Source organism: Ammospiza nelsoni, chromosome 26, assembly GCF_027579445.1.
Source record: "Ammospiza nelsoni isolate bAmmNel1 chromosome 26, bAmmNel1.pri, whole genome shotgun sequence".
Lineage (NCBI taxonomy): Eukaryota > Metazoa > Chordata > Aves > Passeriformes > Passerellidae > Ammospiza > Ammospiza nelsoni.
The window spans coordinates 3,035,514-3,058,465 of NC_080658.1; the positions used below are offsets into that span (position 1 = coordinate 3,035,514).

The following is a 22,952-nucleotide window of genomic DNA, read 5'->3' on the forward strand; positions in this document are numbered from 1 at the left end:
TCAGGGATGCCCAGGGATGCCAGCCCAGGAATGCCAGCCCAGGGATGCTCAGGGATGCCCAGGGATGCCAGCCCAGGAATGCCAGCCCAGGGATGCTCAGGGATGCCAGCCCAGGAATGCCAGCCCAGGAATGCCAGCCCAGGGATGCCCAGGGATGCTCAGGGATGCCAGCCCAGGAATGCCAGCCCAGGAATGCCCAGGGATGCCAGCCCAGGAATGCCAGCCCAGGGATGCTCAGGGATGCTCAGGGATGCCAGCCCAGGAATGCCCAGGGATGCTCAGGGATGCCAGCCCAGGAATGCCAGCCCAGGAATGCCAGCCCAGGAATGCCCAGGGATGCTCAGGGATGCCAGCCCAGGAATGCCAGCCCAGGAATGCCCAGGGATGCCAGCCCAGGAATGCCAGCCCAGGGATGCTCAGGGATGCCCAGGGATGCCAGCCCAGGAATGCCAGCCCAGGGATGCTCAGGGATGCCCAGGGATGCCAGCCCAGGAATGCCAGCCCAGGGATGCCCAGGGATGCTCAGGGATGCCAGCCCAGGAATGCCAGCCCAGGGATGCTCAGGGATGCCAGCCCAGGAATGCCAGCCCAGGAATGCCCAGGGATGCTCAGGGATGCCAGCCCAGGAATGCCAGCCCAGGGATGTTCGTGTACAAGGCTCACAGCAGGAAGGCACAGCCTGGTGTGACGTCAGAGCCCTGCTCACGCAGATCCTGCTCTGAGCATTCACAGGCACAGCCACATCCAGGGGCACAGCAGCCTTTCCCCAGCACGTGGCAGATTACAGAGCCAGCACAAAATCCACAGAGCACGGCATCCTCACCCTGCCCTGAACTCTGCACAGGGCACGAGAGCTTCTGGCTGGCAGAATCACACTGGCAGCTACCAAGGGACCAGCACAGCTCCTCCATCCCCACGGAGCCCTCCCACACAAGTGACATTCAGCAAAGCCACTGGGCTGGAAAAACACCTGCAGTCACTTAAAAAAAGTCAGTGGTGGTGGATTTGGATGGTGGTGGCTGAAGGAACTCCCAGCCAGGCTGGCAGCCGGGACAGAGCCTCATTTATCTGCAGGCTGTCACACACACTGCCCTTTGGTGCGATTTGCAGACACAAACATCTCCACTCCCCACTCAGACATCCCAGGTGAGCAGGGGGTGAAACCAATGTGCTGAGCAGGGCAGGGCCAGCTCCTGCCTCACATTTTCACCCAAAATTCATTCCTGTAGGGCAAAAGTGCTGCCACACTTCATGGGACACACAGACACATCCAGCTGCAGGGGCAGCTCCAGCAGCAAGGCTGAACCAACCTGGAAGCCCCAAGAGTGCAATGCCAGGCTCTCGACCCCTCACCCTTCACACAGAACCATCTCCTCTGTTTAGGCAGCACTTTCGAATTTTGCTCTGCAAACAAATCTTGTGCCAAGCTGTTGTTTTGCCACCCGCCCATCCAGTAGGAGCGGCGCTGCCAAGGGCAGGCACGGGCACGTCCCTGTGCGGGATCCGCGGGCTTTGCCCTGGGGCAGAGCAAGCCCCAGCCCTGCCCACCCCGATGCAAACTCCGTAAAAGCTTCCAGCATAACTCTGTGCTGCTCCGAGTTAGCAAAGTCTGCTGGAAAGGGCCGGGGGAGAGCCTCAATCCCCTTCTGCCTCCACATTCCTGGAGCAGGGCACCGCGCTGCTCCCACCCGGAGACACGGCCGACAGAAAGAGCTTTTGTACAGCTCTCTGAAGGTCTTTCCGTAAGAGCCAAGAGTGCCGTGGAGGCAGCCAGAGCCTCGGCTCCGTTCCCAGCCCGGATCCCAGCAGGGCACGGCTCTGGGTGTGCTGTGCACGGTGACAGCGCGGCCGGGCCCGGAGGGGCCAAGCGCGGCTCCACCGCCCGTGCCCCACCTGGGCAGCAGCCCCGGCACCTCCTGGGCCAGCCCTGCCCGTGCCCATGCCCATGCCCATGCCCGTGCCCATGCCCGTGCCCGTGCCCAGGCGCTGCGGCAGAGCCCGGTGCCGCTCACACCCCACGGTACCGGGGTTACCGGACCAGCCGGGGTTACCGGGTCCCGCTCGGAGAGGGAACCTCGCTGAAGTTCCGCTCCAGAAGTTCCCGTCTCCCCTGACCCCTCCGGGCCGGGGTCCCGCCGCCCCCTGTCCCGTGTCCGGTTACCGCCGGGATGGAGCGCGGGGAGCAGATCGAACACCCGGCCCCGACCCCGAATCCCGGGGCCTTTCCAGCGCATCCCCCGCCGCCTCCCACAACTTTCCCGAGCTCGCAACTCCCCGTGCCCGCAGCCCGGCCCCGCGGCCGCCCGTACCTGCCCAGCCGCCCGGCTCCGCCGCCGTCTGCAGCATCCTCCCGCCGGCTCCCCGCTCCCGGCGTGCGAGCGCGCTCCAGGAGGAGGAGGAGGAGGAGGAAGAGGAGGAGGAGGAGGAAGGGAGGGGGGGGATGAAGGCAGCGCGCGCGCCGCCGCGGTCCAGCCCCCACTGGGCGCCGCACGGAGTGGGAGGGGAACGGCGGCGGCACATCCCGCATCTACATCCCGCAGCTGCGTCCCGGTTCTGCATCCCGGGGCTGAATCCCGGTGCTGCATCCCGGGGCTGAATCCCGGTGCTGCATCCCCGTGCTACATCCCTCAGCTGCATCCCGCAGCTGCATCCCGGGGCTGCGTCCCGGTGTTGCATCTCGGGGCTGCATCCCGGGGCTGAATCCTGCAGCTGCATCCCGGGGTTGCATCCCGCAGCTGTATCCCAGTTCTGCATCCCGGGGCTGAATTCTGGTGCTGCATCCCCGTGCTACATCCCTCAGCTGCATCCCGGTGCTGATTCCCATAGCTGCATCCCGGGGCTGCATCCCACAGCTACATCCCGGTTCTGCATCCCGGGGCCGCATGCTTTGCTGAATCCCTGAGCTGCATCCCGGTTCCGCATCCCACAGCATCCCCAGCGCCTCGGGGCCACCCTCCCGTCGCGCACCCCTCGCTCACGGCTGCCCCAGGATGGGATGGTGGCACAGAGCAGCTCTCCAGGCTCTTTCCGGGGGGGTTGGGGGGTCGCTGAGGTGTGTGTCACAGAGGAGGGTGACACCGCGGGGCTGGGGGGAGGACACCTGAATTTCAGGGTGCTGAGATGCTGTGTGTGACCAGCGCCCCGGAGAATGGGGGGATAGGTGCCAGACCCGCACCCTGAGTGGCACAGACAGCCCGACCCTGCAGGGTGGTGACATTTCCAGGGAGGTGACGTTCCCAAGGAGGTGACATTCCCAGAGTGGTGACATGCCCAGGGAGATGACATCCCCAGGGCGGTGACATCCCCAGGGCGGTGACATCCCCAAGGATGTGACATCCCCAAGGAGGTGACACGCTGTTCTGTGCCGATGACACAGCCCCTGCTCCGACCCAGGGACAGAACCTCGGCCATGCCCGGCTGCTCCAGGAGGGAGAGGCAGAGCGAGGGGCGGGATGGAGGGAGGGGACGGCCGGAGACGCTCCTGGCTCCTCTGTCATCGCAGAGGTGCCGCCAGGCAAAGGCGCCTGTGCTCAGCCTTGTGCTAAGATCAACAATTTTAAGTGCAGAAGTCGGAGCTGGGCTGTCGCTGTCATCGTTGTTAAATATTTTAGCAGCTCCCAGAACCTTTCAGCGGGGCCGCACAGTGCTGACACAGGAGAGGAGATGGAAAAGCCTCCTGCTGCCCGCCCCGAGGAATTCGCTGTCTAGACACGTTATATAATCACATCTTGCCCTCCTCCAGGACACTTTGCAGAGGTTCTCAAAGCACTTCCCAAAACTGCTAACTGAGCTTTGGGAGGGAGCTGCTCTGGCCCAGAGCCCTGTGCTCCAGCAGGCACCCAGGGGCAGCTGCCTGCTCACTGCTTTTCCATAAAAACACAGAATTGGTGTCAGGATGCAGAGGTGGGATTGGTCCCTGTGCTGCCCCTGGCAGAGGTTGGAGGATGCAGAAATGGGGGCAGAGCTGCTCCAAACCCCTCCGTGCCTGCAGGAGGCTCCAGGGCCAGCAGCTACCAGGGAGGAATCCCAGTGTGAGTTACTCCTGGGTCTGGAGATGCTGGAACACAAGGAGCAGCAGATCCCTCCTGTCCACACCAGGAGTCCTTTCCCTGCTGCTGCCAGAGCCAGGTCCCCACTGTGGCACCACTGAGCCTCACCATAAATCACTTTGGGTTTCCAGAGCCCTTGTGCCAAAGCTCAGTGCATTTGTTGGCTGTGCCATCTGATTTTCACAGTGTAGGATGATGTTTTTTCATCCCTATAAATAATTACAGGCGCTCTAATGGATCTCAAACTTTGCTGCACCTTGGCTGTCAGGAGCTTGATGATGATGGTGTAGGAGCTGAGGCAGGACTGGGTCTTTTCCACACTTTTTTCATTTACTTTAACCCTTTCAGCCTCATCCTGATGTAGGAATGTACCCCCTGTTGATGGAGTGACTAAATTATCTTTTATCTCATTTTTATTTGAGCTACAAATTAGAAATTCAAGATGTAAAATTTGAGAAGAAACAGCTGAATACTCCCCTTCCATGGGGATCAGGAAGTGCAGACATGAGGATCTTAGATGACCACAGCTCCCAGAATTCCAGCACTGGGGATGCATTTGTGAACTCTGGGTTCTCCCTTCCAAGGGCAGCCCTTCGTCCCTGTTTGTGCCAATCTCATGGTCACCCTCAGACATTTTGGATTGCTGCAGATATGTCCAAAACTGAAGACAAAACTGTAAATAAAGAGAAGGTCATCTGAAGTGCCACGGGACAGAGCAGCACAGGGCACAGCACACCCAGCCCCTCCATCACTCTGGAGCTGCTCATAAAATTTCTCCCAACCCCATTCTCAGTTCTGTGCAGCAATTTTGAGCATTTGAAGAAGCAGAAATGAGCCTCTGGGGAAACAGGATTGGGTGCTGCCAGGAAGGAGGGAGCTGTGAGGGAATGGGCACTGCCAGGAAGGAATGGGCACTGTCAGGGCAATATTTCCTTTTTCTTCATCTTTCTGGAGCTCAGCAGTTCTGCTTTCAGCAAACAGGGGGTTTTACAATTAGAGCAATGTCCTCCATCCTTTGGCAGCTCTGACAGGTTTGTAAATCTTCACACAAAGTTGGTAATTGTTTCTATGGGCTAAAATGGAAGGCACAAAAGGTGTTTTTGACTCTGTGCCAAGGTCTCTGAGCCCCTTGCAGGGTGTGGAGCCACCCAGGGCAGCCAGAGGGATGTCCTGGGCTCTGACAGGACCCAGTGGGTGCTGCAGGAGTGTCGTGGGGTGACAGCCTTTATCCCAATATCGTGTGTTGTGTCTGGCAGCTGTGCCTTTTCTCTCTCCCCCCCCCAGCCGTCTTGCTGCGGCGGGGCGGGGAAGAGAGGAGGGAGTGTGTGACCGGGCACTTTGGCTTTTGGCTGCTTGGCTTGGCTAGCCGCTTGCTTGCTTGCTTTCTGCTTTTTGCGCTGTTTTTTTCCTTTTCTTTTGTTCCCTCTTTCTTACCCTCCCCTGAAGATACTGGACCGGCTCCGGACCTGACCTGAGATGTCCAGGACACCCGGAGCTTGCGAGAGAAGCTCAGCGCCCTCACAACACAGTCTCTTTTCTTTTCTTTTCTTTTCTTTTCTTTTCTTTTCTTTTCTTTTCTTTTCTTTTCTTTTCTTTTCTTTTCTTTTCTTTTCTTTTCTTTTCTTGCGTTGGGGAGTGTTCTTTTGTTACTTGTCAATAAATAGGTTTTGTTTTCCACTTTGCTCCTCCGAGAAATTCCTTCCCGAACCCGGTGTTGGGGGAGGGGTGGTTGGAGGTTTGTTTTGTTTTGGGGGGCTCCCTTTTGGAGATTTCCCCTAATTTTGTCCTAAACCAGGACAAGGAGGGATCCCCCATCCCTGGGCTGCTGCGGTTCCACATTTGGCATTGGCAATGTCTCAATGGGGTCATGTCTGGGACAGCTTGTCACCTGTAACCCATCACTGCAGAGGTGCCACCCCCGTGTCCCTGGCAGTGCCAGCCCCTCCCTGTGTGGGGCCAGGAAGCCTCTGTGGCTCCTCAGCCAAGCTGCTTCAGCAGCTGCCGTGCCCGCTCAGCAGCTGTTGAGCTGTAATTGCTCATTGAGTCATAATTTATTTTTTTTTTCCCCCACTGAAAGCAGCACTGTCAGGGAATTAAAATCTTTTCAAAAGCCCATAAAGATTTCATAAACGTTCCAGAGCCAGAGCAAGTGGGCGGGGTTAGCACCTTCACAGCCAGGATGCAGGGAGGCAACGAGCAGGGCAGCAGTGGAACACTGGGCAGCTGTACCTGGTTACAGGAGCAGCAGCACTGGGCAGAGCAGCCCAGGGGGAGCTGAGTGAGCCCAGGTGGGCTCCAGGTGGTTCAATTCACCTTGATTGCCATGACAAAGTGCTGACATGGATTGTGGGGTGCTGGGGTGTGAACCAGCAGCTCCAGAGAGCACAGAGCTGATATAGGGGAGTGCAGCTGCACCAGCCCCACATCTTGGCTCTTGTTGGAGTTCAGTGCATCCCTCTGGGTGTCCAGAATTGCCAGGACCCCTCTGGGGGCCCAGAGACCCTGGCACGTGGCCCAGAACACCTGGGGATTTGATTGTGACCCCTGGAACAATCTGCCAGCTTTGTATGAGGACCTGAAAGTCACAGAGGTTTGAATAAAATAATAATAAAATTATCACAGGGTGGAAATGGAGATTTTAGGATTTTTGGTATGGGGGTTATGGGGACAAGAGGGAGGAACTTAGGCGTGTACAGCCTTTCTTCTTCTTCTCCTCCTCCTCCTTCTTCTCCTTCTTCCTCTCCATTTTCTGCAGTGATGTTGGCACTTTGGGATTGGTTTAGAGTAGAAGCTCACTCTCTAACACAGGTGATAGGTATTGGGAAGTAATTGTAAATATTGTACACGTAATTTTTAGTATAAAAAACTAACACCACCCCAAGGGTTGGAAACAATCACCAGCTTTGTGTGAGGAGTTACAAGCCACAAGTGTTTGAGTAGAATGATAGTGAGTTTGTGACAGGGTGAAAATGTAGAATTTTGGGGTTCAAGAGGCAAGATGGAGGAATCTGGGCATGTCCTGTCCTTCCTCTCCTTCTTCTTCTTGTTCTCCATTTTCTGCAGTGATGTTGGCACTTTGGGATTGGTTTAGAGTAGAAGTGCACTGTCTAACACAGGTGATAGGTATTGGGAATTAAGTGTAAATATGTTATATGTAGTTTGTAGTACAAAAGGACAACACAGAGAGTGCCTGTGGCTGCCCTGCTGAGCAGACCTCAGCTGGGCAGAAAGAAAATTTTATAGATAAGAATTGATAAACAACCTCAAGACAGAAAACTGAAGAGTCCAGACTCGTTCTTCTGCCACTCAGGTGAAACAGGGACATCCTGCACATCTCAGGGCAGCAATTAACAACAGCAATTAACAACCAGCTACCTGAAAGGCTCTCACCTGTTTGTCATCAGCTCAGTTAGCAGTGACCCAGCTCTGGGAAGTTCAACCCCACACCAGCGTGGATGAGGGATACTGACCCCACAAACACCCATGGTTGCTTTTGAGAACACCTCAGGCTCGTCTGAATTCAAAGATTTGCACTCTGGAGCTGCTGCAAACATGGAATAATGTTTCCCAGAGCTGCAGCACTTGCCACATGAGCAGGTGTTTGCAGGTGACAGAGGAGCTGTGTTCCCAAAGCAGCCCCTGCACCAGCCTGGGCACTGCTATTTATGGTGAGAGCTGCCTTTGATGGGCTCTGTGAGCTCTGTGAAATATCTGGGCCAGGCACACGCAGCTCCCACAGCCCCACTCTGCCACAGGATGCTTCTCAAGGAAGGAACTGGGGATGCTGGATGAACCCAGACAGGACCCATGTGCCTTGAGGGATTTAATGGGGAGAATCTGTGCCCTGAGAGCCTGACAGAGCTGGACTGTGGTTTGCACCCTGGGATCTACACAGCCACATCAGCAGGGCAGTGTTAACCCTAAAACTAATCATAATCCTGACCTTAACCTGAAATCAAATGCTAACCATAACCTAAACCTTAACCTAACCCTAACACTAATCCTAAAGCTAATCTTAACCCTAAAAATGACTCTAACCCAACCTCTAACCCTAAACGTAACCCTTACCCTCACCAAACCCACAACCTGGCCCCAAACCTAAACTTCAATTTAACCCTAAATCAAATGCTAATCCTAACCCTAAACCTTACCCTAACCCTAATACTAATACTAATCCTAACCCTAAAAATAACCTTAAATCTAACTCTAACCCTAACCCAACATCTAACCCTAAACCTAACCCTTACCCTCACTCAGATCCCAAACCAAACCCTCACTTTAACCCTAAATAAAATGCTAACCCTAACCCTAAACCTTACCCTAACATTAACCCTAATCCTAATGCTAACCCTAACCCTAAATCTAACCCTAACCCTAAATCTAACTCTAAATCTAACCCTAACTCAACCACTAACCCTAATCTTACCCTCACCCTGATCCCAAACCTAACCCTCACTTTAACCCTAAATCAAATGCTAACCCTAACCCTAAACCTTACCCTAACACTAATCCTAATCTTAATGCTTAATCCTAACCCTAAATCTAACCCTAACTATAAATCTAACCCTTACCCTGATCCCAAACCTAACCCTAACCCTAATCCTCACCCTAGCCTCACCCCATGGGCACCACAGCCCCATTCTCTGACTGGGGTGCAGAAATAAGAGCACAAAGGGGTCAGAGCTGAACTGAGCCCCCATTTGGGCCCCCATGAGTGCAGGAACTCCCCCAGAGCTGCAGGAATGAAAGAGGGACCCCAGCACTGAGCATCACTTTGAGAGGCGCCAATAATTCACTGTCAGGGGAGAGGCTGCTGTTATTTTATGGCCCTTGTTATTTCCTTCCTATTGTAACTTTTAATTAAAATCTACAGAAGGCCGATAACTGCTCCTTCTGCACAATTGCAGGGAGTAAATTTTATTATATGGGAAAGTGGGTTTAATTTTTCATGGATTTGTTTTTAAGGGAGAGCAACACTTTGGTGGGATCTGTGAGCCCCAGTGACATTATCAAAGAGGAACAAAGATGGGTTTATTACCTGTTCCCCATAAAACTGTTATTTTAGGGGAGTTTTGTGCTTCCTCCTAATGAGAGATGAATTGCACCAGCTTCATTTGCTGTAGGAGGAAAATTAAAATGAAACTGATAAGAGCCAAGCCTCTAGCTCCTGCCTTACCTCCCAATTATAAATGAAAGCTCACAGGCATTCCAGAGATGGGGCTTGATGTCTACATTAATTATAAATAAATTATCTACACTTAATGTTTAAATGAAATTTCAGATAAAGCTTTATATTTAGAAAAAGTGTTGCATCAGTGCATAAATATTTATGTGCAAGGAGTCTGGGTGAGCTGCTGCTGCTGCTTCAGCAGAGCTGGAGCAGGGAGCCTTGCCTGGCTGTTGGGAGGAGGTGACACTGAGCCCCGAAGGAGGGGAACAGCCCTGGGACAGTTTAGGACAGTCCTAAAGCTGGGGTTTGCTTTATTGGGGTTTGCTTTGCTGGGGTTTGCTTTATTGGGATTTGCTGTACTGGGGTTTGCTTGGCTGGGGTTTGCTTTGCTGGGGTTTGCTTTATTGGGGTTTGCTTTATTGGGATTTGCTGTACTGGGGTTTGCTTTGCTGGGGTTTGCTTTATTGGGATTTGCTTTATTGGGATTTGCTGTACTGGGGTTTGCTTTATTGGGGTTTCCTTTGCTGGGGTTTGCTTTGCTGGGGTTTGCTCTATTGGGGTTTGCTTTATTGGGATTTGCTGTACTGGGGTTTGCTTTGCTGGAGTTTGCTTTGCTGGGGTTTGCAGAGGGGAGGTGATGGGACACCCTGTGCCTGTGTCAGCCTGGTGGTTTCAGAGCAGCAGCCCACAGCCAGTGACAATGACAGTGACAGTGACAATCCTCCATGCTCTCATCTTTCTCCACCCTCAGGACCTTTGGCAATGTCCCACAGGACCCCTGAGGTGGTGCCAGGGCTGGGGTGATTCTTTAATGCAGCCAGAGGGGAGGAGGAGAAACCTGACAGGCCCCAGCTGAAAGCTGTGTGGAAAAACAGTAAAGGAGGGCAAATCAAAGGGATGGGAATTGTTCAGCCCCGGTCACTTGTGAGGGAGTCCAGGTGAGGTCCAGGCAGCATCCAGCATCCTGAGGTGGGATATCAGCCCTGGGACACAGAGAGCTGCCTGTCCTGGGATCTGCTTCATGCCATCAGAATCTGGGATGCAGCATCTTTCCAGGGCCAGGAATGCATTTATCTGATTTCTTTCTGATGCCTGAAACAGAGCACCCTTGTCAGGAAGAACATCCCTGTCAGGGAGAACATCCTGGCCAGGGCAGAGCATCCCAGCCAAGGAGAGCATCCCAAGGGAGACGTTCCATTTGCCAAGGGAAATATCCCAGGCAGGGAGAACATCCCAGAACATCCCAGCCAGGAGAACTTCCCAGAACATCCCAGGCAGGGAGAACATCCCAAGGGAGATGTCCCATTTGCTAAAGAAAATATCCCAAGCAGGGAGAACATCCCTGTCAGGGAGAACAGGGATCCTGCCCAGGGCAGAGCATCCCAGCCAAGGACAACATCCCAAGGGAGATGTTCCATTTGCCAAGGAAAATATCCCAGGCAGGGAGAACATCCCAGCCAGGAGAACATCCCAGAACATCCCAGGCAGGGAGAACATCCCAAGGAAGAAGTTCCATTTGCTAAGGAAAATATCCCAGCCAGGAGAACATCCCAGAACACCCCAGGCAGGGAGAACATCCCAGGGAAGATGTTCCATTTGCCAAGGAGAACATCCCTGTCAGGGAGAACAGGGATCCTGCCCAGGTTAGACCATCCCAGCCAAGGAGAACATCCCAAGGGAGATGTTCCATTTGCCAAGGAAAATATCCCAGGCAGGGAGAACATCCCAGACAGGGGAACATCCCAGAGCATCGCAGAACATCCCAGGCAGGGAGAAGATCCCAGAACATTCCAGAACATCCCAGCCAAGGAGAACATTCCAAGGGAGATTTCCATTTGCCAAGGGAAATATCCCAGCCAGGGGAACATCCCAGAACATCCCAGGCAGGGAGAAGATCCCAGGCAGGTGCACACAAGAGCCACCAGCGAGGGCTGAGCAGGCAGAGCCGGGCTCAGCTGGCCCAGGAATTTCAGCAGGGTCACCTTTGGTATCACAGCACTGCACAGTCCTTGCTCTGCAATGGGAGCAGTATCTCATTTCTTCCTCAATTAGCTCCTGATTATCAGTGTCCCAGGGCCCCTTTCCAGTCTCTGTTTAATGCACCATTAATAATTCATTTCTCAGATAGCAGGAACGCAGCGCGAGGTTGGGGCTTTGTGACTAATAAGCACCAGGGCAACTCTCTCATCTCCAAGGGACAAATGAAGGCAACAAAAATAAAGTGGAAGAATCAAAGATAATATGTTTTGTGGCCTTTAATCAAATACTGCATAAAGGGTTGGATTACTCAGGTGGAGAGCACACACTCACACACCGGGCTCCCATTTCTCACCAGCATCATCCCCATCCCACCACCTTCTCTGGCACAGAGGGAAATTGAGGCACCTCGAGTTAAAACTAGGGCTGCCCTGCTCCTAGGATTAGAGGTTTGGGTACAAACTAGCCCTTTCCTGAAGCTGGAAAATCCCAGGAGCAGATTTCCCGCTGCCCAGCAGAGCTGAGGAGTTGCAGGCAGGCTGGCAGCTGCACATTAAGTGTGACGGGTTTCTGACAGATCCAATTATAAAGCCAAGCCTCAGCAGAATTGCAGCCCTAAGATTTAGTGCATGAAATTCTGTTTGGGGAATTTTTTTTTTGATATTGAAGCTCGTGCCAGGGGGTCCCTGCAGGCCCCAGACTGTGCCTGGGTCTCACCCCACTGCGCTGCGTCCCCTCCCTGCCACATCCAGCTCAAATTGTCACGTAAAAATGTCAAGAAGGAGAGTGGCCACCCCAAGCAGTGCTGAGGAAGGGGGGATCTGCAGCCCCCCTGCCCCACAGAGACGTGCCCTGGCCCAGGGACTGTCCCTGCCCCTGCAGGGGTCACACACGGGCTCTGAGCTGTAAATCATTTGATTCCCAGGAGCTGAGGATCTGCCCAGGCCTTTCCACACAGCCCTGGGATGGTATTTTTAGCCCTTTCCTAGAAAAACAAGGTGGGCATGTGTGATGGGCTTGCTCTCAGCTGACCAGGGACTTGGCTGCCCTGGGAATGTTCCTTAGAGGAAAGCAGCCAAGAAACCTCCAGGGACCAAAGGATCTGGGCCAGTGAGTGCTCAGGGATGTGAGTCCAGCTGCTCCCACAGTGCTGTGGTCTGAAGAGAAGTCGTCTCTTTGCCAGGCATGGGGTTGTTGTGCTCCAGCCAGTGCTGCACGAGCAGTTCCATCAAAACCCCAGGATTGAGGGGTTTGTTTTACTTTTTCTAAGTGGCTGAGAGCACAGGGTTGTGCCCTGGTGCTGACAGGGGCCCTGGGATCACAGGTGGGATGAAGCTGGCAGGCTGCAGCACTGCTGCTATCAGATCAGAGCAGCAGCACCGTTCCCTGGCTCGGGAACCCAGGAGCTGTTGGGAAAACAGATTTGCCTTTACATCTGCGAGGCTGCTCCGTGCTGTGCCATCCACAGCTGAGCCAGGCTGGCAGGAGCAGCCAGGGAACAGAGCCAGGGGGCTCAGTGACTCTGTGGGGCTGGAGTCTCCCCAATCCTGGCTTTGTACCCTCCTGGGGACACCCAGGGAAGGGCTGCAGCCCTTTCCCTCTCGGGTTTTGGTTGTTAATTGCTGCCCTGAGATGTGCAGGATGTCTCTGTTTCACCTGAGTGGCAGAAGAACGAGTCTGGACTCTTCAGTTTTCTGTCTTGAGGTTGTTTATCAATTCTTATCTATAAAATTTTCTTTCTGCCCAGCTGAGGTCTGCTCAGCAGGGCAGCCACAGGCACTCTCTGTGTTGTCCTTTTGTACTACAAACTACATATAACATATTTACACTTAATTCCCAATACCTATCACCTATGTTAGACAGTGAGCTTCTACTCTAAACCAATCCCAAAGTGCCAACATCACGGCAGAAAATGGAGAACAAGAAGAAGAAGGAGAGGAAGGACAGGACATGCCCAGATTCCTCCATCTTGCCTCTTGAACCCCAAAATTCTACATTTTCACCCTGTCACAAATTCACTATCATTCTACTCAAACTCTTGTGGCTTGTAACTCCTCACACAAAGCTGGTGATTGTTTCCAACCCTTGGGGTGGTGTTAGTTTTTTATACTAAAAATTACGTGTACAATATTTACACTTAATTCCCAATACCTATCACCTGTGTTAGAGAGTGAGCTTCTACTCTAAACCAATCCCAAAGTGCCAACATCACTGCAGAAAATGGAGAATAAGAAGAAGAGGAAGGAGAAAGGCTGAACACGCCCAAGTTCCTCCCTCTTGTCCCCATAACCCCCATACCAAAAATCCCAAAATCTACATTTCCACCCTGTGATAATTTTATTATTATACTATTCAAACCTCTGTGACTTTCAGGTCCTCATACAAAGCTGGCAGCTTGTTCCAGGGGTCACAATCAAATCCCCAGGTGTTCTGGGCCGTGTGCCAGGGTCTCTGGGCCCCCAGAGGGGTCCTGGCAATTCTGGACACCCAGAGGGATGCGCTGAGTTCCGACATTTCCCCAAGCTGGGGTTGCCCCTTTGCACTGGCACCTCAAGGCTGGGCTGGTGGGATCCACACTGGGCACAGGATTCAGTGGGTACCAGAGTGCCAAGCAGCAGGGGCACCTCCCTGATTCCCTTGGGAAGGGCAACCCCTGGTGTTGCCATCCCCATCCTGGTGCCCCTGCCAGGCTGGCACCACACACCACGTGCCAGGGAGCTGTTTGAACCTAAACAGAATAAACCTGCACTGATTATATTTCCTGCCTCCCGCTCGGGGCGCGAGGGAAATTGTTTGATGCTAATCCCCTTGTTTAATCCAGCAGCATCCTGACATGCCAACAGGCAGGATTAACTCCTGCTGCAGGACAGGGACACCCTGCATGCTTCACAGGCTCCCATGCAGAGACAAAACAGGGAGAGGGATTCTGCTTTTGGAGATCAAATTCCTCCACCACAAGCACTTTTCTGTGTGATCATCATATCGTCTGAAAAATCCCTTCACCAGGATTTCTTCTCCTGGGAAGATGAGAAGCCTCAGAGAAAAATGAAAACAATATTATCTCATGTGCTTCTCCTGTGTTTTGCTGCTTTGGAATGTGGTTTGGAGATTGTTTATCCCACAGGTGCATGTTTGATTGGTTTCATGTGAATTGTTTTGACTTAATGACCAATCACTGTGAGGCTGTGTCAGGACTCTGGAAGGAGTCAGGAGTTCTCATTATCATTCTTTGTAGCCTTCTGTCTGTATCCTTTCTCTATTCTTTAGTACAGTTTAGTATAGCATCATAATTAATATAATATAATATAATATAATATAATATAATATAATATAATATAATATAATATAATATAATATAATATAATATAATATAATATAATATAATATAATATAATAGTATATAATAGTATATAATAGTATATAATATAATAGTATATAATATAATAGTATATAATATAATATTACATTACATTATATAACATTACATTATATTACATTACATTATATTACATTATATTATGTAACATATTATATTATGTAACATTATATTATATTATATTATATTATATTATATTATATTATATTATATTATATTATATTATATTATATTATATTATATTATACTATATTATATTATACTATATTATATATTATATTAGCCTTCTAAGAACACAGAGTCAGATTCTCAATTCCTCCTCCATCTGGGAACCCCAAAAATGCCACATTTCTGAAGACTGGAATTTCCCCTGGTACAGAGAGGGAAGCTCCAGCTGTCCCAGGAAAGGCCATCTCAGGGTCTGATGTTTTCCCAGGCTCTTCAGGAGACATTTTGCATTATCCAGATTTTTGGATGTGCCTGGGAATCAAAATTCAGTCCCCATGCCCCTCACCCATGGTACCACCAGACCCCTGCAGCTCGTCCTGCTGCTGCCAGGGCCAGGAACACGAGGCAGGATGGAGGCACCCTCAGGGCAGGATCCCCACCTGTATTTATCTCTTTGATAAAGGTGCCTGGGGTCCTGCTTCAGCTGCTCTGTGCCCTCCTTGCTGCAGACCTGCCCCGGATTTCACATTTCAATGTGCCTGACTTTATCTTTCAGCCCCAGTTCTCATCATTCCTCTCTGTGTGCCAAGCTACAGGGCCCTTTGACACCCAGCAGTTTTCTCCCCAGGAAGACCCTTGGAATCAAGTCACATCTCAGGCTCCTTCCTGATAACAGGCTGAGCACTAAACCCCACCAAACTCCACCCTGGGGCAGACCCGAGGCTCTGCCAGGTGGAGGAGCCCGAGGTTTTCCAGCTGGTGCCTCAAGAGAGGAATCAGAGCTTTCTGACAGAGCCCTGCTGACAAATGAAATGAGCTGTGGAAAATAAATTGCTGCGTTGCCCTGACCCTGTGAGCACAGCCAGGGGCACGGGGGGTGCTGGGGCAGGAGGGCACAGGAGCTGCTGGGGCTGTGCCCATCCTGGTGCCCTTCAGGGTGTTTGTGCCGCCAGAACTTGCTGCAGCAGCTGTTTGCTGTGGTGCCCATCTCTGCTTACAGTGATGGCTGGGACATCACTGGAGCTGAGATATCAAAGGTGCTCCGAGCCACAGACTTCTCCCAGCCTGGGATTGGGCCACGGGCTCTGGAGGATGCCAGCCCTGAAGGATGCTGGCTCAGGAGGATGGACACAGAGCAAGGTCACAGCAGTGATCACTGCAGCTCAGCTGCTCCCTGCTGCCAGGCCCAAGGTGACCGAGCCCCTGGGAAGGAGAAATCAAATGCAGATGGTGTTAAAGCAGGGATGCAGAGGGAAGAATAAGCAGAGGATGGATACAAACCCACCTGCAAAGCCCACAGAGACTCACAGTGCTGTCCTGGTCTCATATTCCATAATATCAAAAAGGGGCAAGTTTTGTTACGGAAATTCTGGTTTGGGGCTGTCCCAAAAGGACAGACAGCTCTGCCAGGGTTGGTGAGAGGTTGCACCACCCAGTGCTGTGGGCCCCCACCGGGCCAACTCACAACCTGAATTCTCCAAGCACAAATCAGGGCAATTTGAGCTGAGCAAAACGCTCTGGGGTCCCTGCGGGAGGGATCCTGCCTGGGGAGCAGGAGGAGAGGCCATCCCGGCCCAGAGGAGCTACAAATAACTCCAATGGCCTCATTACCCAGTTTCTGATGCACAGGAGCTGGCTTTCCCCGGGGCCATGTCCACCTGGGAGCGGGCTCTGTGTGCCTGGCGCCGCGGGAGCCTCTGGTGCCCTCTCATGTCCTTGTCCTCCTGCAGCTCCCCGCGAGCTGCCGAGCATCCGAGCATCCGCAGGGGGGTCCCCGGGCCAGCAGCAGCACGAGTGGCAGGGTCCCGCGGGGAAGGGACACGCCTGGAGCCGCAGGTGCAGCCCCCTGTACTCGCTGGAGCATCCCCGGGCCCCGCCGCATCATCCCCCGATTCCCTGAACATCCCCCGCTTCCCCGGGCATCCCCTGGTACTTGCCGGATCATCTCCCGGTTCCCCGAACACCCCCTGGTTCCCTCTGATCGTTTCCCTGTTCCCCGAACATCCCCCGGTTCCTTGAGCATCCCCTGTTTCCCTCGGATCGTTTCCCGGTTCCCCGAGTATCCCCCGGATCGTTTCCCAGTTCCCTCGGATCGTTTCCCGGTTCCCTGAACATCTCCCGGTTCCCCGAGCATTCCCCGGTTCTCCCGGATCGTTTCCCGATTCCCCGAGCATTCCCCGGTTCCCCGAGCATCCCCCGGTTCCCCGAACATCCCCCGGTTCCCCGAGCATTCCCCGGTTCCCCGAACATCCCCCGGTTCCCCGAACATCCCCCGGTTCCCCGAGCATTCCCCGGTTCTCCCGGATCGTTTCCCGGTTCCCCGAGCATCCCCCAACCCGGTACGGGGCTCCCTCTAGCGGCCGGCGGCGGGGCAGCACGGCCGGTCCGGGGCTCGGTACCGAATCCCCCGGTACCGAATGAATCCCCCGGTACCGAATCCCCTGAAACTGAATGAATCCCTTGGTACCGAATCCCTCGGTACCGATTTAATCCCCCTGTACCGAATCCCTAGCTGCAGAATGAATCCCCCCGGTACCGAATCCCTGGGTACCGAATGAATCCCTTGGTACCAAATGAATCCCTCGGTACCAAATCCCTCAGTACTGAATCCCCTGGTGCCAAATGAATCTCTCGGTACCAAATTCCCTGGTACCAAATCCCCCGGTACCAAACGAATCCCCCGGTACCAAATCTCTCAGTACTGAATCCCCCTGGTACCAAATGAATCCCCTCGTACCAAATCCCCCTGGTACCAAATGAATCCCCTCGTACCAAATGCCCCTGGTACCAAATCTCCCGGTACTGAATGGATCCCCCGGTACCCAATCCCTCAGTACCGAATCCCCCGCCCCAAACCCGGCCCGTTCCTGCACCCAATCCCGTTCCTGGCTCCCTCACAGCTCAGACGCTGCCCAGGGCAATCCCAGGTGAATCTGAGGGGACGCCGGAGCCCCCCGGGACCCCTGGGGCTGTTCCAGAGGGGTTTTGGCTCGTTCTGCATCTCAGGAAGGGTCGGTTTTGGGTGGGTGAGATGGGTCACGCAGGGCACTGTCTGCCAGGGCAGCCTCACAGACTCCACTGTGCCCTGGAGACGCCTGTTCTGCGGGCACAGGGTACAGTGGGTTCTGCCTCTGGGGCAATTTTCCCCCCTCAAAGGCTCCTGTACCCACTCAGCTCTTGCCATAAGGGATGCAGCCATCCTTCCTCTTCAGTCTAGCATGTGTGTTTTAATGGGGAGTCATCAAGTTCATAAATCAGAGTGTCCTGGACCCACAGAAATGATGGTTCTCCTGGCAGGGTTGTGGAGGAGAAGGCAGCAGCATGGGGAGCAAGGTTTGGGTGGCTTTCAATCCCAGCATCTCATCCTTTCTACATGGGTGCAGCAAAGCTCCTTCAGCAGCCATGGGATCCAGCTTGGGACGTGCTGTTGGGGCTCAGACCAGCAAGAGAAAGAGGAGTGAGCCGTGGCTCTCTGTCCAAGGGTTGAGGAAGTCTCCCCTTTCCATGTAGCACCTTGAAAGCACCCTGTGAATGGTCCTCTTCTGAACAGAGCCTGTGCTACAAGGACAGGCTGTAGGTGCCAGAGCAATACTCCACGTAGTCAAAGGCCTCGATGGGGAACGTCACAGCCCCCCACTTCTTGTACCTCCTCTTCTCTGCTGGCGTCTCCACCACGAAGTTTTTGATGCAGAGGACAGGCAGCTTCACCTGGCGGTACAGCATCTCCATGCCCCAGTCCTGTGTGGGCAGGGAGGGGACAGTCACCCAAGGCACACACAGCGTCCCCAGGCTGCAGGGCCACAGCGAGGGGACAGTCACCTCTGTGTCCCACAGCCCACATAGGGCACAGCTCGCAAGGGGACAGACACAGGGGAATTGTGGTGCTCACCTGGCTGCAGTCTTTGCAGGAAATGCGGCAGCCGGGCTCCCAGTCCTTGAAAGCTCTCTGGAACTGTATTTTCCCAGAGGAAACTCTGTAATACGACCTGGAAGGAAGGGGCCACCAGGGTTGGGGTCAAACACCACACACCCAGCCAGCCAAAAGTGTCTGTGGGGTGAAACACCACAGTGCTGCTATTTGGTTCTACAGGGCCAGACAAGCTCAGGCACATCCCAATGGCTATATTGGTATTATTCCAATAACTCCCCTTACCCCTGTGCCTGCCCACGAGCCCCCTACCCGAATTTGGGGTTGACATTGACGTGGTGCATGCCCTCCACGGTGCGGATGTCGCTGCCCCGGCACACGGCCCTGCTGCAGTTGATGCAGTACAGGCAAACAGCAGACGCCTGGTGCAGCTGCCTGCGCTCGCTGATCCTGGCCTCCTTCAGCAGCCAGCTGGCCACAGCCACCCTCTGCAGCTCCTGGATCTGGGGGGAACACAGAGGTATCACCAGCCGGGGTTTTTTTGTTTTGTTTTGAGCTGTTTTATTTTCCAGCATCAGTCTCATTACATTGTTATGACAATGGGAAGATGCCATCAGCTCACATCCCAGGCAGCAGACCAAGAACTTAATGTTACAACTTACTTCCTAAGTTTTTTGACCAATCACACAAAGCAAAAGCACATTGACAGTAGTTCTATCCAATCACTATAAGCACACGTCCCTTTGGTTAAAACAATGCTTGCTTATTTTGAATACAATAAATTGTGTAAGCTTTACACAGAGCTCCAATATTAAGCTTCAAACTTCTTAATATCTTGCTAGATAAACTTTTCTGTAGCTTAGAGAGTTATTCTAGACAACATATCAGCATTAATACACAGACCATAGCTCTATTTGTCCTTGTTTTTCTACTTTCTAAATAATTTTTCTGCAGACCTATCTCATGGCTGCTGCTTAGCTCTAATCACAGTTCTGCTGCCTCTGAGGCCTGCCTTTTGCAGCTTTCCCAAAACCCTCTGATTTTGTGGATTCCCACAGTGGGGGGACAGGGGTAGCACAGGACAGATGGCAGAATCCACGGATAACGAGGGAGGCATCATCAGCACAGAGCAGGAGGGCAGGGCAGGATGGGCACACACTGGCGTGCCCCACACAACCCCATCCCAGGATCTGGTGTTTCCCTGACACAGAGCAGGCAGCAAGGGCTGCCTGGCCCTGCCAGACCCACAGCAGCACCCAGCACCCACCTTTTGGAAGTACTCCTGCTCAGGCATGGCTTGCACTGCCTGGATCGCCCTCTTCATCAGCTCCACCAGGTCCTCATTGAGCAGCTCTCGGGTCACCTCTCTGGTGTTGGCTTTGGCAAGGACAGAGTAGACGCTGTTCTCAGCACGGGCACGGCCCCGGGCCTGCAGGGCAAGGTCCAAATGTTGCAGTCAATAGATAAAAGGACACAGCCAACCCTTCTGTGCTACCCTGTGAGGATGGAGCCACCTCCACTCTCTGCTGTGCCTTGCCATGGAGATGGGCTCATCCCCAAGGAGCTGCCTGCAGGGAATGCAAGCGCCCCCACGTCCCACCCCTGCAGCTTTGGGGGATCCTGGCAGGGCCAGAGGGAGCCTGGGCAGCACCTGCATCATGGCAATCTCGTTGGTCATCAGCCCATAGCGGACCACGATGTTGCACTCGGGGATGTCCAGGCCCTCCTCGGCCACACTGGTGGAGAAGAGCAGGTTGAGGGCTCCCTGACGGAACTGCTTGATCACATCCTGCTGCTCATTCTGGGGAGACAAGGGGGTGATGCCTCAGCAGCTGTGTAGGGCTCTGAGACCCCCAAAATGTGCAAATTTGGGTCGGTGCAGCTGCTGCCCACCCTCTCTGCACTCACCTGTGTCATGTGCCTGGTCTGGTTGCTGTAGCCAGCGCCGGTGAGGACGGCAGCCCTGATGTGCTGCCCACGGAGCGTGGCCGTGCTCTGCAGCCAGCTCAGCAGGCTGTGGGCACTCTGCCTTGTCCTGGTGAACACAATGCCACGAGAAGTGCCCAGGGGCTGGAAGTGCTCACGCAGGATCCCCTCCAGCTTGGCCAGCCTGGGGTTCTCATAGCGGTGATCCCCAGCAAGCTCCTGCAGTCTCGCCCTGTTCTCTGCACAGGTGACAGGAGCGTCAGGGACACCCCAAATGCAGCCAGCATCACCCCCCTCCAGGCCCCCCTGTTACCCTCAAAGGTGGTGGTGAGGAACTGCTCAGTGGGGTCCTTCTTGTCCCTCTCAGAGCTGTAGAACTGCTGGAGGCACTGGAAGGCATCCACCATCCTCACGGTGTCGTTGATGAGCAGAGCGTCATTGTACTTGCGCAGGTGCACAGCGCACACGCGCGTCTTGCGACAAAACATCTCTGCAGCTGCCAGGGCAGGGGACAGGGCAGTCACAGCCTGTCCCCATGGCTCAGCCCTGCCACACCCTCCCTGGCACAGCCTCACCTCTTTTCTCCAGCTCCACAATGTGCTGCTCGTAAATCTGCGTGCCAAAGTCCCGTGAGAAATCCGGCTTCTCCATGAACTGCTGGATCTGCACCATCATCTTCTTCAGCTGCTCACCAAAGGGGTCCTGGCAGCAGAGAGGGGCTCAGGACGTGGGAATTGTGGCTGCTTGCATGGCCCAGAACAGTTGTGGGATCCCCCAGCACCAAAGCTCTGGGTCTGATTTTTCACACTGAGCAAAGCAGATGAAGGTGCCTCACACAGCAGGGCTTGGGGGGTCTCATCTTCCACCCAGTGAGCAGCCCCATGCCTCTGAGCAGCCATCCCTCACCTGTGGTCTCTCCTGGCACAGGTCATACTGCTTCTTGGGTTGGGGGACGTGGTTCTGCAGGTGCTGCAACTCATCCTGCACCGATGTGATCTTCTCAGTGTCCAGGTTGGCACAGATCTGAGAGGGAAAGACCCTGCTTCCACCCTGAGCCCAGAGCTGCCCAGGACAATGCAGCACGTGCTGCTCAACTGGTGAGTTTGGGGATGACTCCTCCAAGCTGCCCAGCACCCACAAACCTGGGCATCAACCCCCATGCCCAGGAACACCCTGCTGAACCGCAGGGGAAGCCATGCTGGAACAGCACAGGGGGCACAGGACGCACCTGCAGGATGTGCTCTACAGCCCCCTCAAAGGATGTTGCCCCCCCGGTGCCAGGGGATGCCGTCAGCCCCAGGACCTGTGGCAGGTCCTGCTCCCCACGGAGCTTGTGCTGGAGGTATCTCAGCATGATCTTGTTGTAGACGGCGTCCTTGTGCGTGTGGTGGCACTCATCTATCACCAGCAGCGAAAAATCTGCTCCATGCCAGGGAAGGGAGCAAGGTGAGATGGTTGGGGCTCAGCCATGGCTGTGGGGCCAGCAGTATTTGCACCTGGTGCCCACCTGTCAGCTCCACGTGCACGTCCTCCTCCGTGCTCACCAGGGCGTTCTGCAGGATCTGCGCTGTGCAGACGACAACGTCGCTCTTCTTCACCAGGTCGGCGAAGAAGGTTTTGTGGCTGGTGTCCCCACTGATGGACGCCACCTTGAAGCTGTCCTGCAGCACGTGGAACTCCTTCTCGGTGTGCTGGTCCACCAAGTGCACCTGTGCCCACAGGACCACACTCAGCACCAGCCAGCACCACCAGGGTGGCTGTGGGGGTCCTGGGGCAGGGCAGCACCTTGTTGACAAGCACGGCCACCTTGGCGTCCCTCCGGCTCTCCAGGTGCTGCCGGCAGACGTGCACGGCCACGCGGGTTTTGCCGGCTCCGGTGGGCAGCCAGACGATGCTGTTGCGGCCGCTCAGGGCCGGGGCCGCCGCCTCCCGCTGGTACCCCCGGAGCTCCATTCCCTGAAGCTCCATTCCCTGAAGCTCCATTTCCCGCAGCTTCATTCCCCGCAGCTCCGCGTCCCGGAGCTCCATTCCCCGCAGCTCCGCGTCCCGGAGCCGCCGCAGCCACCGGGAAACGAAACTGGAGGCGGTGCCGAGAGCGGCGGGCGGAGCACGGGGAAGGAACAGCAAGGGGGGGCCACGCCGGCCGAGCTGGGGAAAACTGAGCCGAGCCGAGCTGAGCCGAGCCGGCTGGCTCGGGGATCCCCCAGGAGCCCCAGCTCCCAACTGGAAGCGAAACCAAAAGCGAGTGGAGCTCCCACAGAACCTCCCCGCACCCAGATCACCCCTGTGTCCTGTCAACACCCTACACCCCAATTCTGCCCAGTGCACCCCAACCCGTCCATGGGGATCTTCACATTCTCCCCATCCTGAGCTGTTCCTCTTCCCCTCCCCAACACCCTTCAGAACATCCCCGGTTGT

General features: G+C 54.4%; 2 protein-coding genes across 2 annotated transcripts in view; both read right to left on the minus strand.

The window, feature by feature from the left end:
* The window catches only part of ZNF385C (zinc finger protein 385C), a 70,380-nt gene extending 67,860 nt beyond the window's left edge, over positions 1-2,520 (minus strand). Inside the window, 3 exon segments of the mRNA XM_059489025.1 lie at positions 2,310-2,375; positions 2,378-2,403; positions 2,405-2,520. Of these exon segments, the coding sequence (XP_059345008.1) occupies positions 2,310-2,375; positions 2,378-2,403; positions 2,405-2,520 (208 nt within the window).
* Positions 2,521-17,980: 15,460 nt separating this feature from the next.
* On the minus strand, positions 17,981-22,526 carry DHX58 (DExH-box helicase 58). The gene is made up of 12 exons (XM_059489200.1): positions 22,320-22,526; positions 22,042-22,243; positions 21,763-21,953; positions 21,441-21,557; positions 21,110-21,236; positions 20,848-21,030; positions 20,517-20,773; positions 20,260-20,409; positions 19,876-20,037; positions 18,921-19,111; positions 18,630-18,726; positions 17,981-18,478 (listed from the first exon to the last, which is right to left on the minus strand). The coding sequence occupies exons 1-12, from the start codon at positions 22,515-22,517 to the stop codon at positions 18,299-18,301; spliced, it is 2,055 nt and encodes a 684-aa protein (XP_059345183.1). The 5' UTR covers positions 22,518-22,526; the 3' UTR covers positions 17,981-18,298.
* Positions 22,527-22,952: the final 426 nt, after the last annotated feature.

Excerpts from the sequence above, each read along its gene's own strand:
- DHX58 (XM_059489200.1), bottom strand. The coding sequence starts at position 22,517 with ATGGAGCTTCAGGGAATGGAGCTTCAGGGAATGGAGCTCCGGGGGTAC. Across the intron at positions 21,031-21,109 it reads TGTGGAGCTGGAGAAAAGAG|CTGCAGAGATGTTTTGTCGC; the intron begins GTGAGGCTGTGC and ends CTGCCCTGGCAG. Across the intron at positions 20,038-20,259 it reads ACGAGATTGCCATGATGCAG|GCCCGGGGCCGTGCCCGTGC; the intron begins GTGCTGCCCAGG and ends CTTGCCCTGCAG.